We start from the raw sequence: 19,621 nt of genomic DNA, 5'->3' as shown, positions 1-19,621 counted from the left end.
AGCTCGAGTTTAAAATTAACCTGTGTTGGAGTTGTTTTGACATGACCTAGTTGACTTGATGAGTCCAAAAGAATACAAATAATCGGTAAAAAAACATGGTTTGACTTTAAAAGAAAATCAAAGATGACGTATTTTGTATTTTAATATTGAAATGACAACATATGAAATCGATCTAGACTTCACGACTAAACTCACCAGATCCACAACCTGGATCATGGATTCCACCAAGTTTAACAACTTTTTTTAAGCTATTTTTATTTAATGATATGATAACAAAAATAGATACTTGTAAAATTAAGCATCAATTAAATATCAAGATATTTTTTTGAGACTGTAATAACCTCATAGGAAGCAAATCAAAATAAATTATGAAAAAAATTCCAAATCAACTAAATGTTAAAGGATGAAATTGAAAGAAAAGCCAAAAAGAATTTATCAAAAGAAAAAAAATTGAAAGATGGACTTAAAAAAAGAAGAAAAAAAGAGTTCAACCGAGTGGGTTAACCTTGTAACCTTTCGATCATATTCCTTGCCTGGTATGGGTTTAGTATTAACCCGCGTAAGAGTTGTCTTGATATGAGTCAGTTGACTCGGTGGGTTCAACAGTAACCCGAACAATAGGTAAAAAGTGTGATTTGACTTTGAAAAAATTTCAAGATGACATTTTTTTTTTTAATATTGAGATGATAATTTATTGGATTGATCTGTGCTTTGCAACTTATCCCATCAAATCCACAATCTGGATCATGAATACAACTTTATTTTTTTAAACTATTTTTCACTTAATAGTATAATAACACAAATAAACGCTCATAAAATTGAGTATCAATTAAATATTAGAATGTTTATTTGAGATTGTAATAACCTCATATAAAATATACCAGAATAAATTATAAAAGAAAATTTAAAATCAATAAAATATTGAAAGATAAAATTAAAAAAAAATTAAAAAGAATTTAATTAAAATAGACGTTTGAAAATTAAGCATCAACCAAATATCAAGATATTTGTTTGAGACATTAATTACATCATAGAAATCAAGCCGAAATAAATTATGAATAATAATTCAGAATTAATAAAATATTGAAGATTAAAATTAAAATAAATAAATAAAAGAATTTAATTGGAAAAAAACCTAGAGGATAGATTTTTTTAAAAGTACTTCTTTATTGTTAATATCATCCTTTTACGTACCTGTACTTTTATCCATCGTTGACTTTCCCAATCCTTCTTGAAAAACACTTGACCAGCGAGAGCTTGCTCAAGTGTTTTGGGGCTCAATGGGCTACTATAGTTTAGATTGGGTCACAATATTATAGGCCTTGAGGCCCGCTGTTTATATTTTCTTCTCTGGCAAAAGCAAAACAACAAAAACAAACAAACAAATAAATAAATAAAAAAGCTTACGCGCTCTGTTTAGCTTTAGCTAGCCCAGAGTTTAAACCCTAAACCCTAAGAAAGCAAAGGGAAACTGAGCTGGCTTTCTTCTCCACCTAACAAACACAGAAGATGAATTACAGATTTCATAACCTGCTCGGAGCCCCCTACAGGGGAGGCAACGTTGTGATTACCCAAAACACCCAACTTATCTCACCTGTCGGTAACCGAGTCTCCATCACCGACCTCCTCAAATCCCAAACCATAACCCTTCCACTCCAATCCTCATCCAACATCCGCCGCATCGCCGCCTCCCCCGATGGCACTTTCCTCCTCACAGTCGACGAGAACCACCGCTGCCACTTTATCAACATCCCCCGCCGCGTCATCCTCCACCGCATTAACTTCAAGAATGCAGTCAATGCCCTCAAGTTCAGCCCTGATGGTAAGTTTATTGCTGTTGCGGCTGGAAAGTTGGTTCAAATCTGGCGGTCTCCGGGGTTCAAGAAGGAATTTTTCGCTTTCGAGTTAGTTAGGACCATAGCAGATTGCGAGGATACAGTTACCGCGATTGATTGGAGCTTGGACTGTAAGTATTTGCTTGTTGGCTCGAAGGATTTAGTGGCACGCCTCTTTTGCGTTGAGAAATTGAAAGATGGGATTTTGAATAAGCCCTTTTTGTTTTTAGGCCATAGAGATAATGTCGTTGGTTGTTTCTTTGGTTATGATAAGAAAAATACTGATCAGGTTAATAAAGTTTATACAATTACGCGTGATTGTTACATTTTTAGTTGGGGTTATAGTGGTAATAATGATGGTAATTTTGATGAAAACGATGAGGGAAATTCAGAGCCTGCGTCTCCAGGGACGCCAAAGAGGGATGGGGAAGGGAATGTGAATGGTGAGAGCTTGGGTAATGTTAAAAAAAGGAAGGATTTTGATGGGAAAGATCTGGGAGAAGAGGGGTATTTGCATAAGAGGAAATGGGAGCTGTTAAGGAAAGATGGGTTTATGCAATCACCGGCGAAGTTAACTGCATGTACTTACCATAGGGGGCTTGATATGGTGGTGGTGGGGTTTTCTAATGGTGTTTTTGGGTTATATCAAATGCCAGATTTTGTTTGCATGCACTTGTTGTCAATTTCCAGGGAGAAGATTACTGCTGCAGTGTTCAATGAGAGTGGGAATTGGTTGGTGTTTGGTTGTGCAAAGCTGGGGCAGTTGCTTGTGTGGGAATGGCGGTCAGAGAGTTATGTGTTGAAGCAACAAGGGCATTACTTTGATGTGAATTGCTTAACTTACTCGCCAGATTCACAATTGCTGGCTACTGGGGCGGATGATAATAAAGTAAAGGTACAAAATGAGCATACAGAGATGTTTTATGTTTTTCGGAAGCTGTAGTTACTTAGCATGCTGTTCTTAGATCGAATTTGTTATGGAAATGTCTGCATGATGAAATAGGCTAGGTTATTCAAGGATATTTAGGTGCTCTTACTGTGTATATATGGATTGTCTGAAAGAAATGTGTTGCTATGTGCATGTGTGGACGTGATTGGTAGCAAAAATTTTATGCTTATTTGTTTGATATGCAATTGCTAATCTATATTCTGGAGAGTATGTTGGAAAAATGTTATTGATGCATTTGCAAAAATGTTATGATTTTTGTTTATTGTCTATATGTTATATTCATAGGTTGTGAATTTGTTTGTGAGGTACACGTCTTTGTTAAATGCAATTAGTTGGACACTGTATTTGTTCTATGTATTCTGTTCATGGTCCTTTAAAATTTCAATTTGTTTATATGGCTTTGGTCCTATAGCCCATCTGCTGTTGCAGTTGTTGCAGTGTTGGCCTTTTCTAAGGTAACAAATTTTATTTAAAATGATGAGGTAGCACGTGACGAATGTATGCTTGTAATGTTTGGTAAGTATGTGATCATACTGACCATGTTTGTCTTAAACAGTTCCTATGATGGTATATTAGTACTATATTTCATGTATCTTGTGAACTTAGCTATGTTCTGAATTTTACTAATGTGAGAATCATCAGAATCTTAATTGTGAGATCTTGTGCATGCTTATTTCATAGTACTTTCACAATTTGATGATCTATTTTTCATTTCTGATTGTTTAGCTTTTGATAATGTGCTATATGCTTGTCTTTTTGTTGACTCCTTTTTTTTTGTACCTATATGCCATATGAATGTGTTGTATTTGCTTGTCACAGGTGTGGACTGTTTCATCGGGCTTTTGCTTTGTAACATTCTCGGAGCACACTAATGCCGTGACTTCTCTTCATTTTATGGCTAACAACCATTGTCTTTTGAGTGCATCTCTTGATGGAACAGTACGTGCATGGGATTTGTACCGTTATAGAAATTTTAGGACATTTACCACCCCTTCTTCAAGGCAGTTTGTCTCTTTGGCAGCAGACCAAAGTGGGGAAGTAATTTGTGCTGGAACTCTAGATTCATTTGAGGTACTAATTTCTTTTGCTGCTGCATTGAGACCAATCTGCTGTTTTTTTTTTCCTTTCCTGACAGAGTGCTTAATTTTTGTTTTCAATAGATATTTGTTTGGTCAATGAAGACAGGCCGTTTATTGGATATCCTTAGTGGTCATGGAGGTCCTGTTCATGGGCTGATATTTTCTCCCACAAATGTGAGTTGTATTTGATAGCTGTATCTGCACTTTCTGGTTATCCATCCCTTATTTTGTGTTAATTCCTCTTGGTTTCTGTGTTTTGTCCAAAGTGGTTTATTTACATGAATTTCTTTTGATGTTCGATCCCCCTTCTACATTTGGCATATAACAAATCTTGGATTCTTGTAAATTAACTAATAGCAAACACATGAACAAATTTGTAAGGTTTATAGTCAGCTTTCATTACCTATTGATTCATGAGTGGCTTCTGAAGTGAACCTATTTTGCCTGTAGGCAGTCTTAACTTCATCATCATGGGACAAAACTGTTCGCTTGTGGGATGTTTTTGAAGGAAAGGGAGCTGTTGAAACGTTCCCTCACACACACGATGTTCTTACTGTGGTTTATCGTCCAGATGGAAGGCAATTGGCTTGCAGCACATTAGATGGGCAAATTCATTTCTGGGACCCAATTGATGGCTTGTTAATGTACACCATCGAGGGCCGCAGGGATATTGCTGGAGGGCGTCTCATGACTGATCGTAGATCAGCGGCAAACTCAACTGCAGGAAAGTGTTTCACAACCTTGTGCTATTCTGCTGATGGGAGTTATATATTAGCTGGCGGAAGTAGCAAGTACATCTGTATGTATGATGTCGCTGATCAGGTCTGCTTCATTCTTATGTATAACCTCATGCTTATCATTTCACATTTTAATTTGGTAAATGTTTCAAATAGTTTATTTATCTAGTTTTATTATTTCATGAATTTCATCACAACATGTTTCTATCAATCACTGGAAAGCTCAAACATTTTTGTTTTTGTCATGCATAAGCTAGTTGAATGTAGAAATTAGATTGATAACTATTTGGATGTTGGATATACTTTTGAAGGAATGGTATAGCTTAATTACCTAGTGGCTTATTCTTCCATTTTACATTTGTTTGGATGGGTTCCTTGGTCTGCCAATGTAGATCTCTCTTAATGTTTGAAGTAGTGGATTGATTTATGTATGAACTGCAGGTTCTGCTGCGTCGCTTCCAAATAACTCACAATCTCTCACTAGATGGGGTGCTGGATTTCTTGAACTCCAAGAAAATGACAGATGCAGGTCCACTTGATTTAATTGATGATGATGACTCTGATACTGAAGAAGGCGTTGATAAACAAACTCGAGGAAAATTGGGGTATGATTTACCAGGATCCATGCCCAATCGTGGAAGGCCTATTATTAGAACAAAATGCCTGAGAATTGCACCCACTGGGCGAAGCTTTGCAGCGGCAACAACAGAGGGGGTTCTTGTTTATTCAATTGATGAATCCTTTATCTTTGATCCCACTGATCTAGATATAGATGTTACACCAGAGGTATCTTGTGTTCTTTTTGTAAAATGCTGTGAAACAAGTAAATCTTTAGTTTTCTTCTCTCTTGTAAGTACTTACCATGGAGAATTCAAAGCATGTTATATAAGGCTGTCAGATGATTGGTATCTGCTTAGTTGGAAATAACAAATTTTCTTCGTTGACTTTTAGTAGTGTTTTCATCTGCTGATTTTATTTGATGACTACAATGGTGTGCAGGCAGTTGAAGATGCATTAGATGAAGATCAACCAAACAGAGCTTTAATTCTCAGCCTTCGTCTGAATGAGGATTCACTAATAAAAAAGTGCATTTTTTCTGTCAGTCCATTGGATATACCAGCTGTTGCCTCCTCAGTCCCATACAGATATCTGCAGAGATTAATTGAAGCATTTTCTGATCTTTTGGAAAGCTGTCCGCACTTGGAATTTATACTCCGTTGGTGTCAGGTGCTTGCTGCCAACTTATGAAATTCTATGACATCAGAGGTCGTCCTGTATTCAGATCTAATTCTTTGTTTGTGATTATTTTTTTGACAGGAGCTTTGCAAAGCTCATGGAAATTCAATTCAACAAAATTCCAGAAATCTTCTTCCCGCTTTAAAATCCTTGCAGAAAGCAATTACTGGAATACATCAGGATTTGGCAGATACTTGTTCGTCTAATGAATACATGCTCCGGTATTTATGCTCAAGCACCAACAAATGATGAACCACTATTAGTGGTCGGGATTTCCTCACTATTATCTGACAAGGTAATATAACTTATTCTCTTGTGAAAAGGGAGCGGAGCAGGCACGCCCATAGCTAACGCCAACATGCCATGTTTGGATACTTTGATGCAAGGTTCATGTGATTGCAAGCACTTGTTTGTTGGATTTGATCTGTTGTTTATTGGGAAATGTAACATGACTTTGATTCATATACATGACAAATTGTCATGAGCTGTTTTTAATGCAATTTTGTTACAGGAAAGATGAATGCAGGTCCATGACAATGATTGATGAGGGTTGCTGTATAATATGCTGTTTTTAGACAATCAAGTTAACGGTTCTTGCTGTGTTGCTTTGTGTTATTTCTCCATTGAAGAAAGGCAACACAACAAAAAGCAAATCACACATGGCCAACTAATAACCTATTTCCAGGCTAGTATCTTAGTTTCTGTAACCATTCTTAATGAGTAGTGTCAAATTACTTGACAAATGCATCCGAAGCACATGCACATGCACATCCAGCTAATAACAAAATGACTTAAGAAATCACCAAAAATTCGCAGGTAAACATGGGACGTTTAGACATAGGCTGCTTTTGGACCTGAAAACATTATCGCACTTCTACGTTAAGATACGCACACGTTTAGATATAAGCTGCTTTTGGACATTTAGACATGCACATGTTTAGATATTGCCAAGCAATTTTAACTGAGGAAAGTTGAAAGAAAGTATTGCACTCCTATGTTAAGCCATGCATGGGCACCATGACATGGAAGAGATATAGATGGAAGAATCTTCGGTGGCCAAAGAGAGCTAACACTTGAGTTTCTATCATTCCAAAGATCATCACATTGTGAATCACTAATTCCGTGCTTTCTTGACCTGACTAAATCTCAGCTAGGAAATGACCAATCGTTCACGTAATCCCTTTATTTCTTTCAGTACTGCAATCATGATCTTCTTGTTCTAATTCTTGAGACAAGTGAGCATAACGCAGGTAGAGAAACAATCTTGTTTCGTAACATAGGCTTTGTGAAAGGATCCAATTCAGGAAAACCACTAAAATCCTCTCTCATACATGCTCTAAATGGTAGAGAAACAATCCTTAGGATTTGCAACAAAACCAATTTCAAAAAAATATTTATCTATGTCTAAACACGAAGAACATTAAAAACAGAGAGGATAAATTGAAACAACTATAGAATTGAAACAAGGATAGTTTTGAGTGTTGCTAGCGGCTGTCAAAGTGATGATCGCTGGCATTCCTTTTTTTCATATCTACATTCAAATGCTGAATGCTTCACAACAGAGAGGATGAATTGAAACAACTATAGAATTTGTTCTATTTACAAAACAAAAGACATCTGAAAGACAATGAAATAAATCGACACCCGGTACTTATTCTTCACTGCATGCTGGCTGTCTCCACAGTTGTGGCTCCATGAGGCTTCGTTAAAAGTTATCATTCATTCAGCCTACACAGCTCTCTCTCCAACGGACCATGATATCTTATCTAGAGTTCAGGGCATCCTCTCTGAAGGTCTGCGCCTAAGCCATAATCTTTCCATGCGATTGTTCCTAAAATTGTTGTTCCCACTAATATTATGATTTCTGCTAAAACTATCATTCTGTCTATAGCTGTTTCGACCATGCCGCATCCTCTCTGGAATATTACTCCTAGAACTGTTGTTCCGCCTAAAATTGTTGGTTCGTCTATTGTCATTACTAGTCCCCATTTCATAGCCTGCGCTGGCAACATGTTCCTGTTGTTCGGTATGAAATTGCTGGTTTGCCTACTGGTATTGCTAGCTTCCATATCATAGTCTAACGGTAACATGCTCCTTGACAATTGATTCGTGAATTGAATGTTCATGATTACAACAGGATAGTCATATGGGTTTGAAGAATTCACAACCTGGTCAGGATCTCCTGAATATCTGTCTTCGTTCTCCTCATCTTCGTCTATGCTATGTGGGCTGATCATAGCAGGCAATTCATCAAAATCTCTACCAAGCTCCTCTTGTTCCTCTCTTGTTAAGGCGAGCAAAGTAACCATGTCCTCAACATCTCTTTCATACTCAAAGTTGGTCCAGTCACGTTGCCGTTGGGGGTCCACCTTAGATGGCTGAATAAAAGGATGGTCAGACCTCGCGTGCTTTCTAAGTTCTGAATAATTCCCAATAAAATCACAAGTCTCCAAAGAACAACTCCATAGCTTGGAATTCATGAATTCTCGTGCAGGCTTCACAACAGTCCATCCATAAATTTCTCCTCGACATGGAGGGCAACAAAGCTTAGGCTGCAGCTCACACTCATAATGCCCCCTTTGCTCAAGCAGTTGCAATTCTTCCCTTATTCTATTGGAAACAGACGGAATTTCTTGCAACATTTCGGTGGATGGAGATGACACAGAAGACTTGCGGAATTGGTCGTGGCAATTTGAGTGGCGATAGCTAGTATTGCACATGTATGGCCGGCAGCCTTTACCAAAAGAAGAACATCGTAAGAGAACAGCCACTACTAAAAAGGGTGATTAACATCATATGTTAGCATCAAAATAATTTAGATGCAATTTTAGCAACAGTTTAACAACGGATTATATATATATATTAATTTTTTTAATATTAACAACGGATTAGTAATGAAAAATCAGATACTAAAAAATAAATTAATATATTAAAAATTAGCAACAAATTTGCCGTTGCTAATATGGTTACTGTTAAAAACAGATTAAATTTTGACTTTTATAAAAAAAAAACAATAAATAATAATGAACCTTTCAAAATGAACCCCACAATTGCAAAATTTCTTCATTCTCCATAAGAACCAAATATTATCCCTTTCTATACTTCTCCACATAAACCTAATTAACGCATATCTCCCTTTCTATTCCTTCTCCAGAAACCAAACCCATATGTCCCTTTCAATTCTACCTATCTCTGTCATGCGTCATTTTCCACAAACATAATTTGTTATTTTCTTAACTTCTTCTCCAGTTAATTTATGCTTCCAGATTTCTTCTGTACAAGTAGTAGAGAGAGAGAGAGAGAGAGATTGAGGATGTTTTTGGCTTTGATTTGGGATTGTAATAGAAATCAACGAGAGATAACGACAAAGTTTTCCTGGGTATCGAGCAAAGCTTTCTCTGGGAGTCTTGGTTGGCTCCGCTAATTGTAATAAAAATTAGCATCTATTATTTGCATTTGAAATTATCTGTTGCTAATTCTGTTGCTGAATTTTATCAGTAACAGATTTTAATATTATCTGCAATGGACTAGTTAGTTGTTAATAGGCTCATTTTTTAGTAGTGAGCATTGTGGGGATGTTCCATGCAAATGGGGTACCTAATTTCTTCCTATTCTTTGGCATCGTTAGTCAATCTCAATGAGTTCCTGGGATCTTCAGCTTTATCATGTGGATGGTCCATTGAGATGGGGCTCCTAACATTCTTTCATTTTAGGACATTCTCATCTGACCCCAATGAGCATTGGGGTTTACATTGCTCAGTGTTGTTTGAACTGCAAAGGTAAGGAGATGATCTGGACTGATCAGAAGACAATCGTGTTTGACTCTTCTATCCTTTGGCATTTTCAGAATTCACCTTTTCCTTTGAAAGAATATGATCCCTTGATAATCATATGAAAATCATGAATTCAGTGACTTGAGTTTAAAGCAAGCTATAAAGCAGTAAAAACTAAAAACCAGAAAGTTAACATGAAGGAAATAGTCATCAAATCCCAAAACCATTTATTTATCCAGAGTCTGTAAAATTTGTAGATTTTAAGGGCTTGATTTAAAGAGCAAGAAATGACTTTAAAAACACAGGGCAAGTCCTTCTATGCTTGTGTTAATGACTCCCGACAATTGATGGTATTTCTAAAATTTGTAGATTTTAAGGGCTTGATCATCACTAATAATGTCCTATAAAGTGCAGAATGAAATAATTATATATTCCCAAAATTGGTCCAACATAAGAACACAAAACATTGTAAAATAACAGTCTTTTTCCTCGAAAAAATCTTAAGATTAAGATTACATCTCCTTTCATCTGCAAATTAATGAAATACACCATTAATTATTTGCACTATAAGTTAAACATATTAAACATATTGACAAATTAACAACCAACACTCGATCAATAGAATCTCAATCATACAAGAAAACCAAGTAATTGATTGATTATTTCTTTATACAAAAGCCTAAAACAGATGTAAAAGCAGTAAAGACCCAAGTTGGTTATGTGAAGTTAGATGGGCACCAATTGGTCCTACCTAAGTCAACAATGTGGGCGCGCACCAATTCAATGCCACTTGCAGCACCAATTCGGTGCCACTTGTCTTTTGCAAGACAAAGACAAGGATGCTTGTTTATAAATAGGCAGTGCATCCAAGCCTTAAAATGCACCACAAGAGAGAAGAAGAGGAGAGTAAGAAAGGGAAAGTAATCCCACAAAATTATGAGGTATTTGTGAGAGATAAGTGAGGTGTTTTCTCCTAATAATAAATAGATTTTAGTTGTTATCTTATTAGTAGAGAGATGTTGTAATTCTCACATTACTTTGTAAAATCCTTCTATACTTGCTCATGGACGTAGTCAAATTGGGGGAACCATGTAAATTCTTGTGTGTCTCATATCTCATTTTATACTATCCCTTGCCTTTTATCTTGTTAGGTTTGCATGCTAGTATTCAATCATGTTCAACTAAACAAGCAAAGAACAAGACGATTTTACTTTAAAATAATCTTAAGACTTTCATATTACTAGCAACAAGCAACCATATCAATTAGCATCGGGATTAACCATCTAGGAGGTGGCTCAGTGGTAAAAGTTTGGGACCAAGGGTTTTGCTCCCTCTGTAGTCTCAGGTTCGAGCCCTGTAGTTGCTCATATGATGGCCACTGAAGGCTTACATGGTCGTTAACTTTAGGGTCTGTGGGATTAGTCGATGTGCGTGCAAGCTGACCTGGATACCCACGTTAATAAAGAAACAAATTAACACCTGGATTAAAAAAATAAAATAAAATTGTAATCCCGTGAGGATTTCACAAAGACATGACATCAAAAGCAACAAACAATCAAATACGTAAGAACCTGCGATCAGATTCTCATCAGGCAAACATTAAGAGACATAGTTCTATTAAGGGAGAATGTCATGTCACCTGAAGATTTGGGAGAGACACAGACAAGATGTTACGTTTCCTTGTATTTATAACACAGCAGCAAGTCACCAGATGCTTCGATCAATGGTCGGTGCAGGTGCAAAAGAACCCTCGGCCAAAGGAAAAAGTGTAGTCGGTATAGCCCAGCCCAGGTATTTGTGTATTTGAATCCCTGGCTTCAGGCCCAATTCTTGACCCCATAAGTAATGAAGAAAAATGTTAAAACATTTCAAATGTAGTCCTCGTTTTTGTGTCAATTCAGCAAGCAAGCCACTTTAAAACATATTTCATCAGAATTACTTTATATTCGTCTTATTTTATAAATTCAACCCAATAAGTAATCAAAATTCCAGGAATTAAACCCATTGGTAGAGGCTATAATATTCTTGATATAACGATTCATTCCAATTAGATTAAATTGACGAAATTTGACGAATAAAGAGTATATTTAATAAAATCAATTTTATAGGGGCTCATTTGTCAAACCGATACAAAAAGAAGATCCAAGTGTGATTTTCCGAAGTATTGTAAAACCCATCAAATGGAGACATGGTTAGAACTTAAAACCCTAGCCGGAGAAACCCTCGCTCCTTTTCTGTTGCCTCTCAGTTCATTTAAACCGGGTGGAAGATGCAGGTTTTGGTGAAAACGGTAACGGGAAAGACCCTAACATTGGAGATGGAGTCTTCAGACACCATCGACTATGTAAAGGCAAAAATCAAAGACGAGGAAGGCATTCCACCCGAACAACAACGCCTAGTCTTCGCAGGAAAACAGCTGGAAGATGGCCAAGCCCTTGCCGACTTCAGTATCCGCAAGAAGAAGAAAAGCAAACCCCTCGAGCTTGCTCTGCTCCAGGTTGATGACGCTGATGCTCCACCAAAACAGCTAGGTAACATCATTTGATAGGAAATGCTTAAGATCGTTCATTCTTGGTGTCTGGTACTATTACAATAAGAGGAAACTGTGTTGCAGATGCCCAAAATCTAGAATCGGAAACACCAGTTGCCTCTACGAAAGCTAGAAAAACAAAGAAGAAGAAACGCGCTGCGTCTGACACAGGAGACACAATTGATACTGGTATGGATTGTCATACAGTTGTTTTTTAATTATAGTTACTGCTCCTTGTTTGTTTTGTCCCAATTCATTTGCGTAACTCACACAATACATGGCTCATTCTGTTTAGCACTAGAAAGATAAATGTTTTGACTCGATAAGATGATGGGTTTTTTCCCTTGTTTATGTAATTGGATTTAGTTGAAGTATTCATGAACTTGATTAAAGCAGATAATATATAGTTCGAACTAACGGTTTGCTCCCTAGTCCTACTAAGATACAGCTTATGTCTGCCATTTTACTGAAAGATCATTTTTCTTTTCTTTTTTAATTTTGGCTCTGATTGGAGAAAGAGGATTTCCAGTGATAGAAAATATTAGGAATAGTTACTTTTCCTTGAGGGCAATTCGCTTTGACAGAAAACAAGTTTCATAAACTAACTAGAAATTAAATAATCAACAATGAACATTTGGAGAAAGAGGATTATAGTGGGATGAGGTCCTCAAGTTTCTTATTGATTCCAATATTGAAATTAGCCTTGTAACTGATATCACTCTGCCATCACTGTACTGGTCGCTATCAAGCATGTACTTTTAGCAAAAAACCAGGTACCAAACCCACTCCTAATATATATAGGCATGCACGCATGCATGTGTGATGATACCGATTATTGTCAAATACTTACATTTGGCTCCTCCTAGTGTCTTATCATTTTTGTTTGAACTACCAGGAGTGGTGGTGTGACCCAAATTTCTGGCTACTGATTGCGTAATTCTCCATTTTTTGTTTGGTGAAGTGGTGTTGGATTTTCTGAGATGTCACCTGTTATGGTGGTACTTTTCCTTTGTGATTATTACTATATTGAATGTTTAGATATGCTCACACATTCACCCCTCTGATATAGATCACGGTGAAGCCACTGATGGTGTCCTTGTTGAGCATGATGTGAATGAGCCGACCATGGGTGAAAAACTTGCTAGTATAACTTTACAAGATGATGATAAAACCAGCAGCCATGAGATGCAAGAATCAACTACTAGCGCAAAGCCACCAAGTGCTGATTCAGTTAACATTCTCCTTAAGCAAGCATTGCGTGCTGATGATCGTGCGCTTCTTTTAGATTGCTTATACACCCAAGATGAGAAGGTTGTTTTCTTTTCTTTAGATTTGTTAATGCTGAACTTTCCTTAAAGGAGGTTTTACTTTAGTACTAAATTAATTGCTATTATGCTTCCCATGAACTTGTGCACAGCACATTCCTTTTCACATTTGTTTTCAGTTAGTACTTTTTTATCAAGAAACAAAATATACCGGGACATAACTCAGAATATTTTCTGTTTGCAGGTTATTGCAAATTCAGTCTCGCTGCTTAATCCATCTGATGTTCTCAAGCTTTTACACAGTCTTCAATCCATAATTCACTCAAGGTGGACAATTATTTGTCTTATCAAGATTTGTCTGGTGAATCTGACAGATCATGTTTGCGTTATCTGTCCATGATTTTTTTTTTCAAATTTGTACCTAACAGCAATAATTATTTTTTCTGAATAATCATAGTTTGTGGATTTTCATTTAACACTTTTTATTCTCAGGATTCTTGAAAGGCAGAAGCAAAAGTACTATTTGAATTCGACCCAAACATATCTTTCCATGAGGTCTTATGAAATGTGATTTTGTTACAGGGGTTCAATCTTGGCATGTGCTCTTCCTTGGCTAAGAAGTTTACTTCTTCAACATTCAACTGGAATAATGTCCCAGGAATCTTCTTTACTTGCTTTGAATTCCTTATATCAGGTGAAAAATGAGAACCTCACCTTGGAAAGACTCTGAAGAGTGATGTATAGCAACAAAAAAGTCCTTTTCATCTTAAAATTCATGTCCGAATATGCCTTATGAACTTTTTTATTATCATTTTGGCCCTTCCCTGGATATTTTGTCTTTTGGAATATAGTTGAGACAATCAGATAATATTGGTTTTCCTTAAAAATTTAATTGCTGAGATTAGACTAGTCTTTGCTGATGTTGTTTTGAGTTTCATTTACTGAGGTTATAATTGTTAGATTGTGGTGTATCTCACATCTTTTCGATGTGGTAATACTTGTGTTATTACATATTCTAGTGAATTTAGATTGGATAATTGCTATGTGATTCCTCTTAAAGTTTTAATTTGAAGTATGTCATTGTTTATCATCAGCTCATTGAATCCCGAGTGGCAACCTTCCAGTCAGCACTTCAATTGTCAAGTTGCTTAGACATCTTTTATGCAGGGGTATGTTTTTATGCGATATTATGCAGCTAGTGAATTTGCAGCTTGTAATTATTGATAATGTGATTTGTTTGTTTCTTTCTGCTTTAAACAGGTCGTTGATGATGCATTGGATGAAAATCAAACAATAACTCCTGTAATTTATGAGGACAATGATGAAAGTGACGAGGAGGAAGAGGAATCTGAAGATGCCATGGAAACCGAGGAAGGTAGCAAGGAGGAGGAAGCACTTGATGGACTTAGTGATATTGAAGGAAGTGATGGCATGAGTGAGTGATAGTGTCATTCAAGCACAATTTTGGTTGCCGCTTTGATAAGGATTGAGGGCTATCAATTTCAGTGAAGACGATCTCTTCTTTCAGTCCAGGGGATCCTTGACAGATTTGGAGGTAACTACTGTAATTTCTCTTCCTGGGGAGCACAAAGATGTTTGGGAAATCTCTTCGATGGCTAGCAGCATATGTCGGTTTTTCTGTTGATGTGTGCGAGAGAAACAGTACACCATAGCCTTGCTTGTATGGCTGTGACTCTTATCAATTTTGTTTTCCTTTTGCTGACATTTTGAGAAAACCACACCAAAATGTTGCATTTCCTCCTTTTCAAGTAATTTTAGAGAAACAGAGACTGCAACATCGTTTCATGTACTCGTGAGATATGATTTCTTTTTGCAAATTAAGAAAATAGCAGTCCCAAGTAGAGAGATCAGAGACTGAATGGAATTAGATTTGATAATTTCATGGCATCACTGCTATTTTCGTTGCACAGGATGATTCGTCGCTTTGGGGTAGAGCGCATGCCCACCAGCGGTCTACTTTCTTAAGAGCTGTCCATTGCAAGCGTAGTGTTGACGTTGATTGGAAAAAAATAATAATCAATACCTGGGTTCTACTTGCATGAAATTTGCAGAGGCGGATTTTGGTCTTTTGTTTTGTCGATCCCTGGGCATTAAAAATCAATGAAATTCCTACAAATAGCAGTTGGTTTGCTCACATATTCAGGACCACGAAATTTCCCTAAAATCGGATTTCTCCACCTCGATGGAGATGAGAATTCTAGCTTGAGAAATTTGGAAGTGTGATTGTTTAGTGGTAGATCTTGTGTTTGTTCTGGGGGTATAATCCTCAACTGCACAAAAAACAAGATCAAAAGCATGAAAAATCATGCTTGACATAACCTATTTGGTGTGGGGAAAAACATTATACACTTGCCTTTGTTTACTGTGCTTAAATTAATGTTTTTATCTTTCACTAAAAAATCCAATGAACTGGCCTTGAAGGGTAAAAATATCCATTAAATTACTTGTTGCTCTTAGAAGCAATAACAAAAAAAACACTTTTTAGACTAGGGGTTTTTTAAACAATTTTTTTGCTATGCACTGTGTAGTTATTCTGTCATCGGAAGCCACAAATTCTTAAGCTTGACTTTAGTAGCATATTAGTTATTTTACATTGTTTTTTTTGTGCAATAATTATGTGAATCAAGGGGTAATTTGGTAATTTAATTAAAAAATTAAAAAGAAAATAGAAAAGCTCCCAGCGCGTTCCACGAATGCGCCAACAAGTGAGTCGAATAACGCGTGCAGTGACTTATGGAAGTGAAAAATAGATTTTCTTGGTGTTTTTCGATTCATCACAACAAAAACTATCTTTCTGGATGACGTATGTTCCTAGATTACTTTTGGTTTTACTAAGATTGACTTTCTTCTTCTTTTTTCTTCTCTTTTTCTTGGTTTTCGTGCTTAGCCTGGCAACATTTTACTTTAACCCTTCCATTTTTTTTTTTTAGGATTTGATTCCTATTTTTTTAATTGTTATATTGTTTATTTGAATTAATTTATAGAATGAAATTTGTTTTTCGATTTTATCCTTCATCATCTTTCTATTTTAAATTTGGTCTTCATTCTTTTGAATTCTATTTATTTTATTTAGGATAGTTTTTAAAATTGTTTTTTTAATGATTTCATCCTCCTTTATCATATTTACATATCAGATTCTCCTTATTCTTTTTATTGTTGTTTTTTTTTCGTCTTGGCAAGTTTTTTAAATCAATATTTTTTATTATTTCATCCTTCAATATTAGAATGAGCTTCTTGATTCATCCCGAGTATAGGATTTAAAAGGTTGCAAACTTGAGAGTGTAACCCATACTTAGAAGATTCACACGAGTTTTTTTTTATTAAAAAAACTCATGTTTTTTAATTTCATCATTTAACATTTGATTTGATTTGATATTAGGCTCCGTAATTTATTTATTTATTTATTTAATATAGGATCTTCACTGATTTTAAAAATTACTTGGGTTATCTCGGTTCTTTTTATTTGTTGTTCTTTGTAGATTGATCTTTTTTTTAAAGAATATTTTTTGAGTTAAATTAAATTAATTGTTCAATATTTTTTTAAAATATTGTCTAGGATGTCATCATCTCTAATTTTTAAAACAATTTTTAAAGATTAGACAAAAATATCTAGCCGCGGCGTAGCCCAAGGCAAATATTCATTTGTTTTTATTTTAAATTCATATTTTTTCAATTTTATCTATCAACATTTGATTTATTTAAAGATTGGGCACCATAGTTTTTTTGGCTACTTTCTATAGGATTTTTTAAACTAATTTTAAAAATAGTTTGCATTATCTTTTGGATTTTTTTTTAATCTTTTGTTAATTTTTTTAATTATATTATTAAATTAACCTGATTTAATAAATCTAATCAGGTAAACAACAAGCGTCAAATTTTCCTATATGCTTTAAAAACACTGGTTATTTTATTGGTTATTTTAATTAATTTTAGGCATTCACGGGCTCAATGCCCCGGATTACCAGTCTGGTAAAAAAAACTAGTGTCAACTAAACGAGTTAGTCCAAAAATCAGCATAACAAGGTAAATTTAGAGGACAAAACCTATGTAAATTATCAAGGTTTTTAAGGCTCATGTAAACATTTACGCCTTCGAACCAGAACCAACATATCTATATACGAGGTTTTAGGCAATGATTCTGGCTCTCGATTTTTCACGCAAATGTTAACTGCTTCTGCTTTTAATTTTTCTTCCTTTTCTTTTCCCTGAATGATTGATTAATCGTTAAAGTTTCTGTCAGTCCTGGCTTGATAACTTGATGTGATCAAGATCAGCCAAATCATACAAAAGCGAAAAAACAAGGGGAGGGAAAACAAGATTTTACTTCATCGATCTAACAAAGTGAAAATCACAACGAATCCCTTCATGAAGACACTGACTGTTTTATTTTTGGACTTGAAGCGTTCCAAGCTGCTAAACTTGGGATCTTTAGAAAACCAAAGGGAGCCCAATATCCAGCAGCTTGCCCAGCTAAGGTGATATTAAGGACTTAAAAAACATGCCCAAACCTGAACATAATTCAAAGGAGACCTAAATATGGATGTATCCCATGCACTTATTCGTACATTTAGCACTAATATTTGGTCTCCTTATAGATAGTGGTGTGCTTATAACCAGCAGGATCTTCCGTCTCATCTTTCCTAGCATAGATATCCTCATCCTCACCAGGGCCACCAATCCCCAAAGTCTGCTTCACAGTATCCTTAGCGCTCTCAGCCATCTGCATCACTTTCTCCCCAGTTTGCTGCATAACCCCCTTGGAGTTGTCCTTGCCTTCCTGGGCCTTCTGCTTGGCAGACTCGGTAGTCTCTGCTGTCTTTTCTCTGGCCTCTTGAGCCGTCTGTGCAGCCTTCTCTTTGGCTTGTTGGGCTGTTTCATATGTCTTGTCCTTGACTTCCCTGGCCTTTTCCTTAATGCTACCAGTCACTCTACCAGTCTTCTCCTGTTCAGGCAATAAATACATCAACAATCAATCAGGAAAGTTGCTGCCATTTATGCAAAAAATAAACTGATCATATGATATATATACCTCAGCTCGGCCATGGGATTCACCAGCTCTGTAGCTCTGCTCATGAGATGCCATTTTGCTCTTGAGAATTGAATGATAACTCTCTAGCTAGCCTCGTTTTTTTTTCTTATGTAGCTGTATAACGAACTTCAGTTGCAGTGAATGTGAACCCTTCTTGTTTGCATGAAATTTTATAGCCTTACGATGGTTACTGTATGACTCACACGTGTCCTTCTTTGCTGACACTTGTAGGGTACGTGCCTCGCGTTTGTGAGCAATCCTGCTTTATGTGTCGGCTTGATGTTTTTTATAAAAGACACTGCCTGTAAGGTAGTGGCACGTGGTACGTGGTCGTTTAGCATATTCAATTCGAACGTGTCAACAGATTACACTTTTGAAGTTTTTATCCATTGCTGTTTGATTTGCTCGCGTATAGAATTTATTAGTTTTTTCTTTTTTCGCCGGGAAGTCGAAAATTATTTTTATTTAATTCTAGAAAAATGATATTTATTTATTTAATTTTGAAAATTTTCATTTTGCTTTCTGATCAACATAAATTTTCAAACCGGATAAAAAATATATAGTGTTTTAATTTTTTCAACAAATTGAAAAAAAAAGGATGATAAGTCATGATTTATCTCTTAAAAGTGAATTAATTCATATTTTTTTCAATACATATAATAAATTATATATATATAATTCAAATGATACCGTATTTATTATTATACCCTAAAGGTAAAACAATTTAATCCACCTTTACTTACCTCCATCTCCATGAATAAAAAATTGGGTCCATGCTCATTTTTATTAATTTGAATAATTGAAGACAGACTTGCATAAGATATGGTTAATTATTATCCCTACAGACATCTATCGTTGCCATCTGTCATGTGGGAAAAGGGAAGCGCGCGGTGGAGCTGCATGCATGGTAGGCTTTCAATTTTATTATCCCACTAAACTACACGTCATTTTTAGTTCAAGTGAAAGACTAGTCAATATTGAGTTAAAATCATGTGTTAGAAATTAGAACATAAAATTTTATTCTCATTTCTTTTTAGACACTACAAGATTTCACAGTTTTACCGACGGACAAATTCCGTCGGTGTGTGCACTACAACATTATCCAGTTTTACCGACGGACAAATTCCGTCGGTGTGTGCACTACAACATTATCCAGTTTTACCGACA

General features: G+C 35.9%; 3 protein-coding genes across 4 annotated transcripts; 2 read left to right on the top strand and 1 right to left on the bottom strand.

Annotated features, from left to right (window-relative positions):
* The first annotated feature begins 1,385 nt into the window (after nucleotides 1-1,385).
* Nucleotides 1,386-6,351, top strand: LOC7478120 (periodic tryptophan protein 2). Its single transcript, XM_002299574.4, has 7 exons — nucleotides 1,386-2,730; nucleotides 3,604-3,855; nucleotides 3,945-4,037; nucleotides 4,314-4,685; nucleotides 5,042-5,386; nucleotides 5,600-5,827; nucleotides 5,918-6,351. Exons 1-7 carry the CDS (start codon nucleotides 1,510-1,512, stop codon nucleotides 6,083-6,085), a joined length of 2,679 nt encoding a protein of 892 aa, XP_002299610.4. The 5' UTR covers nucleotides 1,386-1,509; the 3' UTR covers nucleotides 6,086-6,351.
* Nucleotides 6,352-11,793: 5,442 nt separating this feature from the next.
* LOC18094734 (uncharacterized) lies at nucleotides 11,794-15,312 on the top strand. Of its 2 annotated transcripts, XM_052450235.1 has the most exons (7): nucleotides 11,796-12,140; nucleotides 12,224-12,328; nucleotides 13,209-13,450; nucleotides 13,649-13,731; nucleotides 13,987-14,098; nucleotides 14,499-14,573; nucleotides 14,665-15,312. In XM_052450235.1, the coding sequence occupies exons 1-7, from the start codon at nucleotides 11,879-11,881 to the stop codon at nucleotides 14,845-14,847; spliced, it is 1,062 nt and encodes a 353-aa protein (XP_052306195.1). In that variant the 5' UTR covers nucleotides 11,796-11,878; the 3' UTR covers nucleotides 14,848-15,312. The 2 variants fall into 2 exon arrangements, with proteins under 2 accessions (XP_052306198.1, XP_052306195.1); XM_052450238.1 differs by lacking the exon at nucleotides 14,499-14,573 and having other exon boundaries at nucleotides 11,794-12,140.
* A 2,417-nt stretch (nucleotides 15,313-17,729) lies between these two features.
* LOC7490964 (late embryogenesis abundant protein 2) lies at nucleotides 17,730-18,599 on the bottom strand. The gene is made up of 2 exons (XM_002298073.4): nucleotides 18,455-18,599; nucleotides 17,730-18,367 (listed from the first exon to the last, which is right to left on the bottom strand). The coding sequence occupies exons 1-2, from the start codon at nucleotides 18,506-18,508 to the stop codon at nucleotides 17,999-18,001; spliced, it is 423 nt and encodes a 140-aa protein (XP_002298109.1). The 5' UTR covers nucleotides 18,509-18,599; the 3' UTR covers nucleotides 17,730-17,998.
* Between the last annotated feature and the right edge of the window lie 1,022 nt (nucleotides 18,600-19,621).

This window comes from Populus trichocarpa, chromosome 1, assembly GCF_000002775.5.
Source record: "Populus trichocarpa isolate Nisqually-1 chromosome 1, P.trichocarpa_v4.1, whole genome shotgun sequence".
Lineage (NCBI taxonomy): Eukaryota > Viridiplantae > Streptophyta > Magnoliopsida > Malpighiales > Salicaceae > Populus > Populus trichocarpa.
The sequence above is the reverse complement of the archived record's forward strand: the minus strand, read 5'-3'. Positions and strand labels throughout refer to the sequence as shown.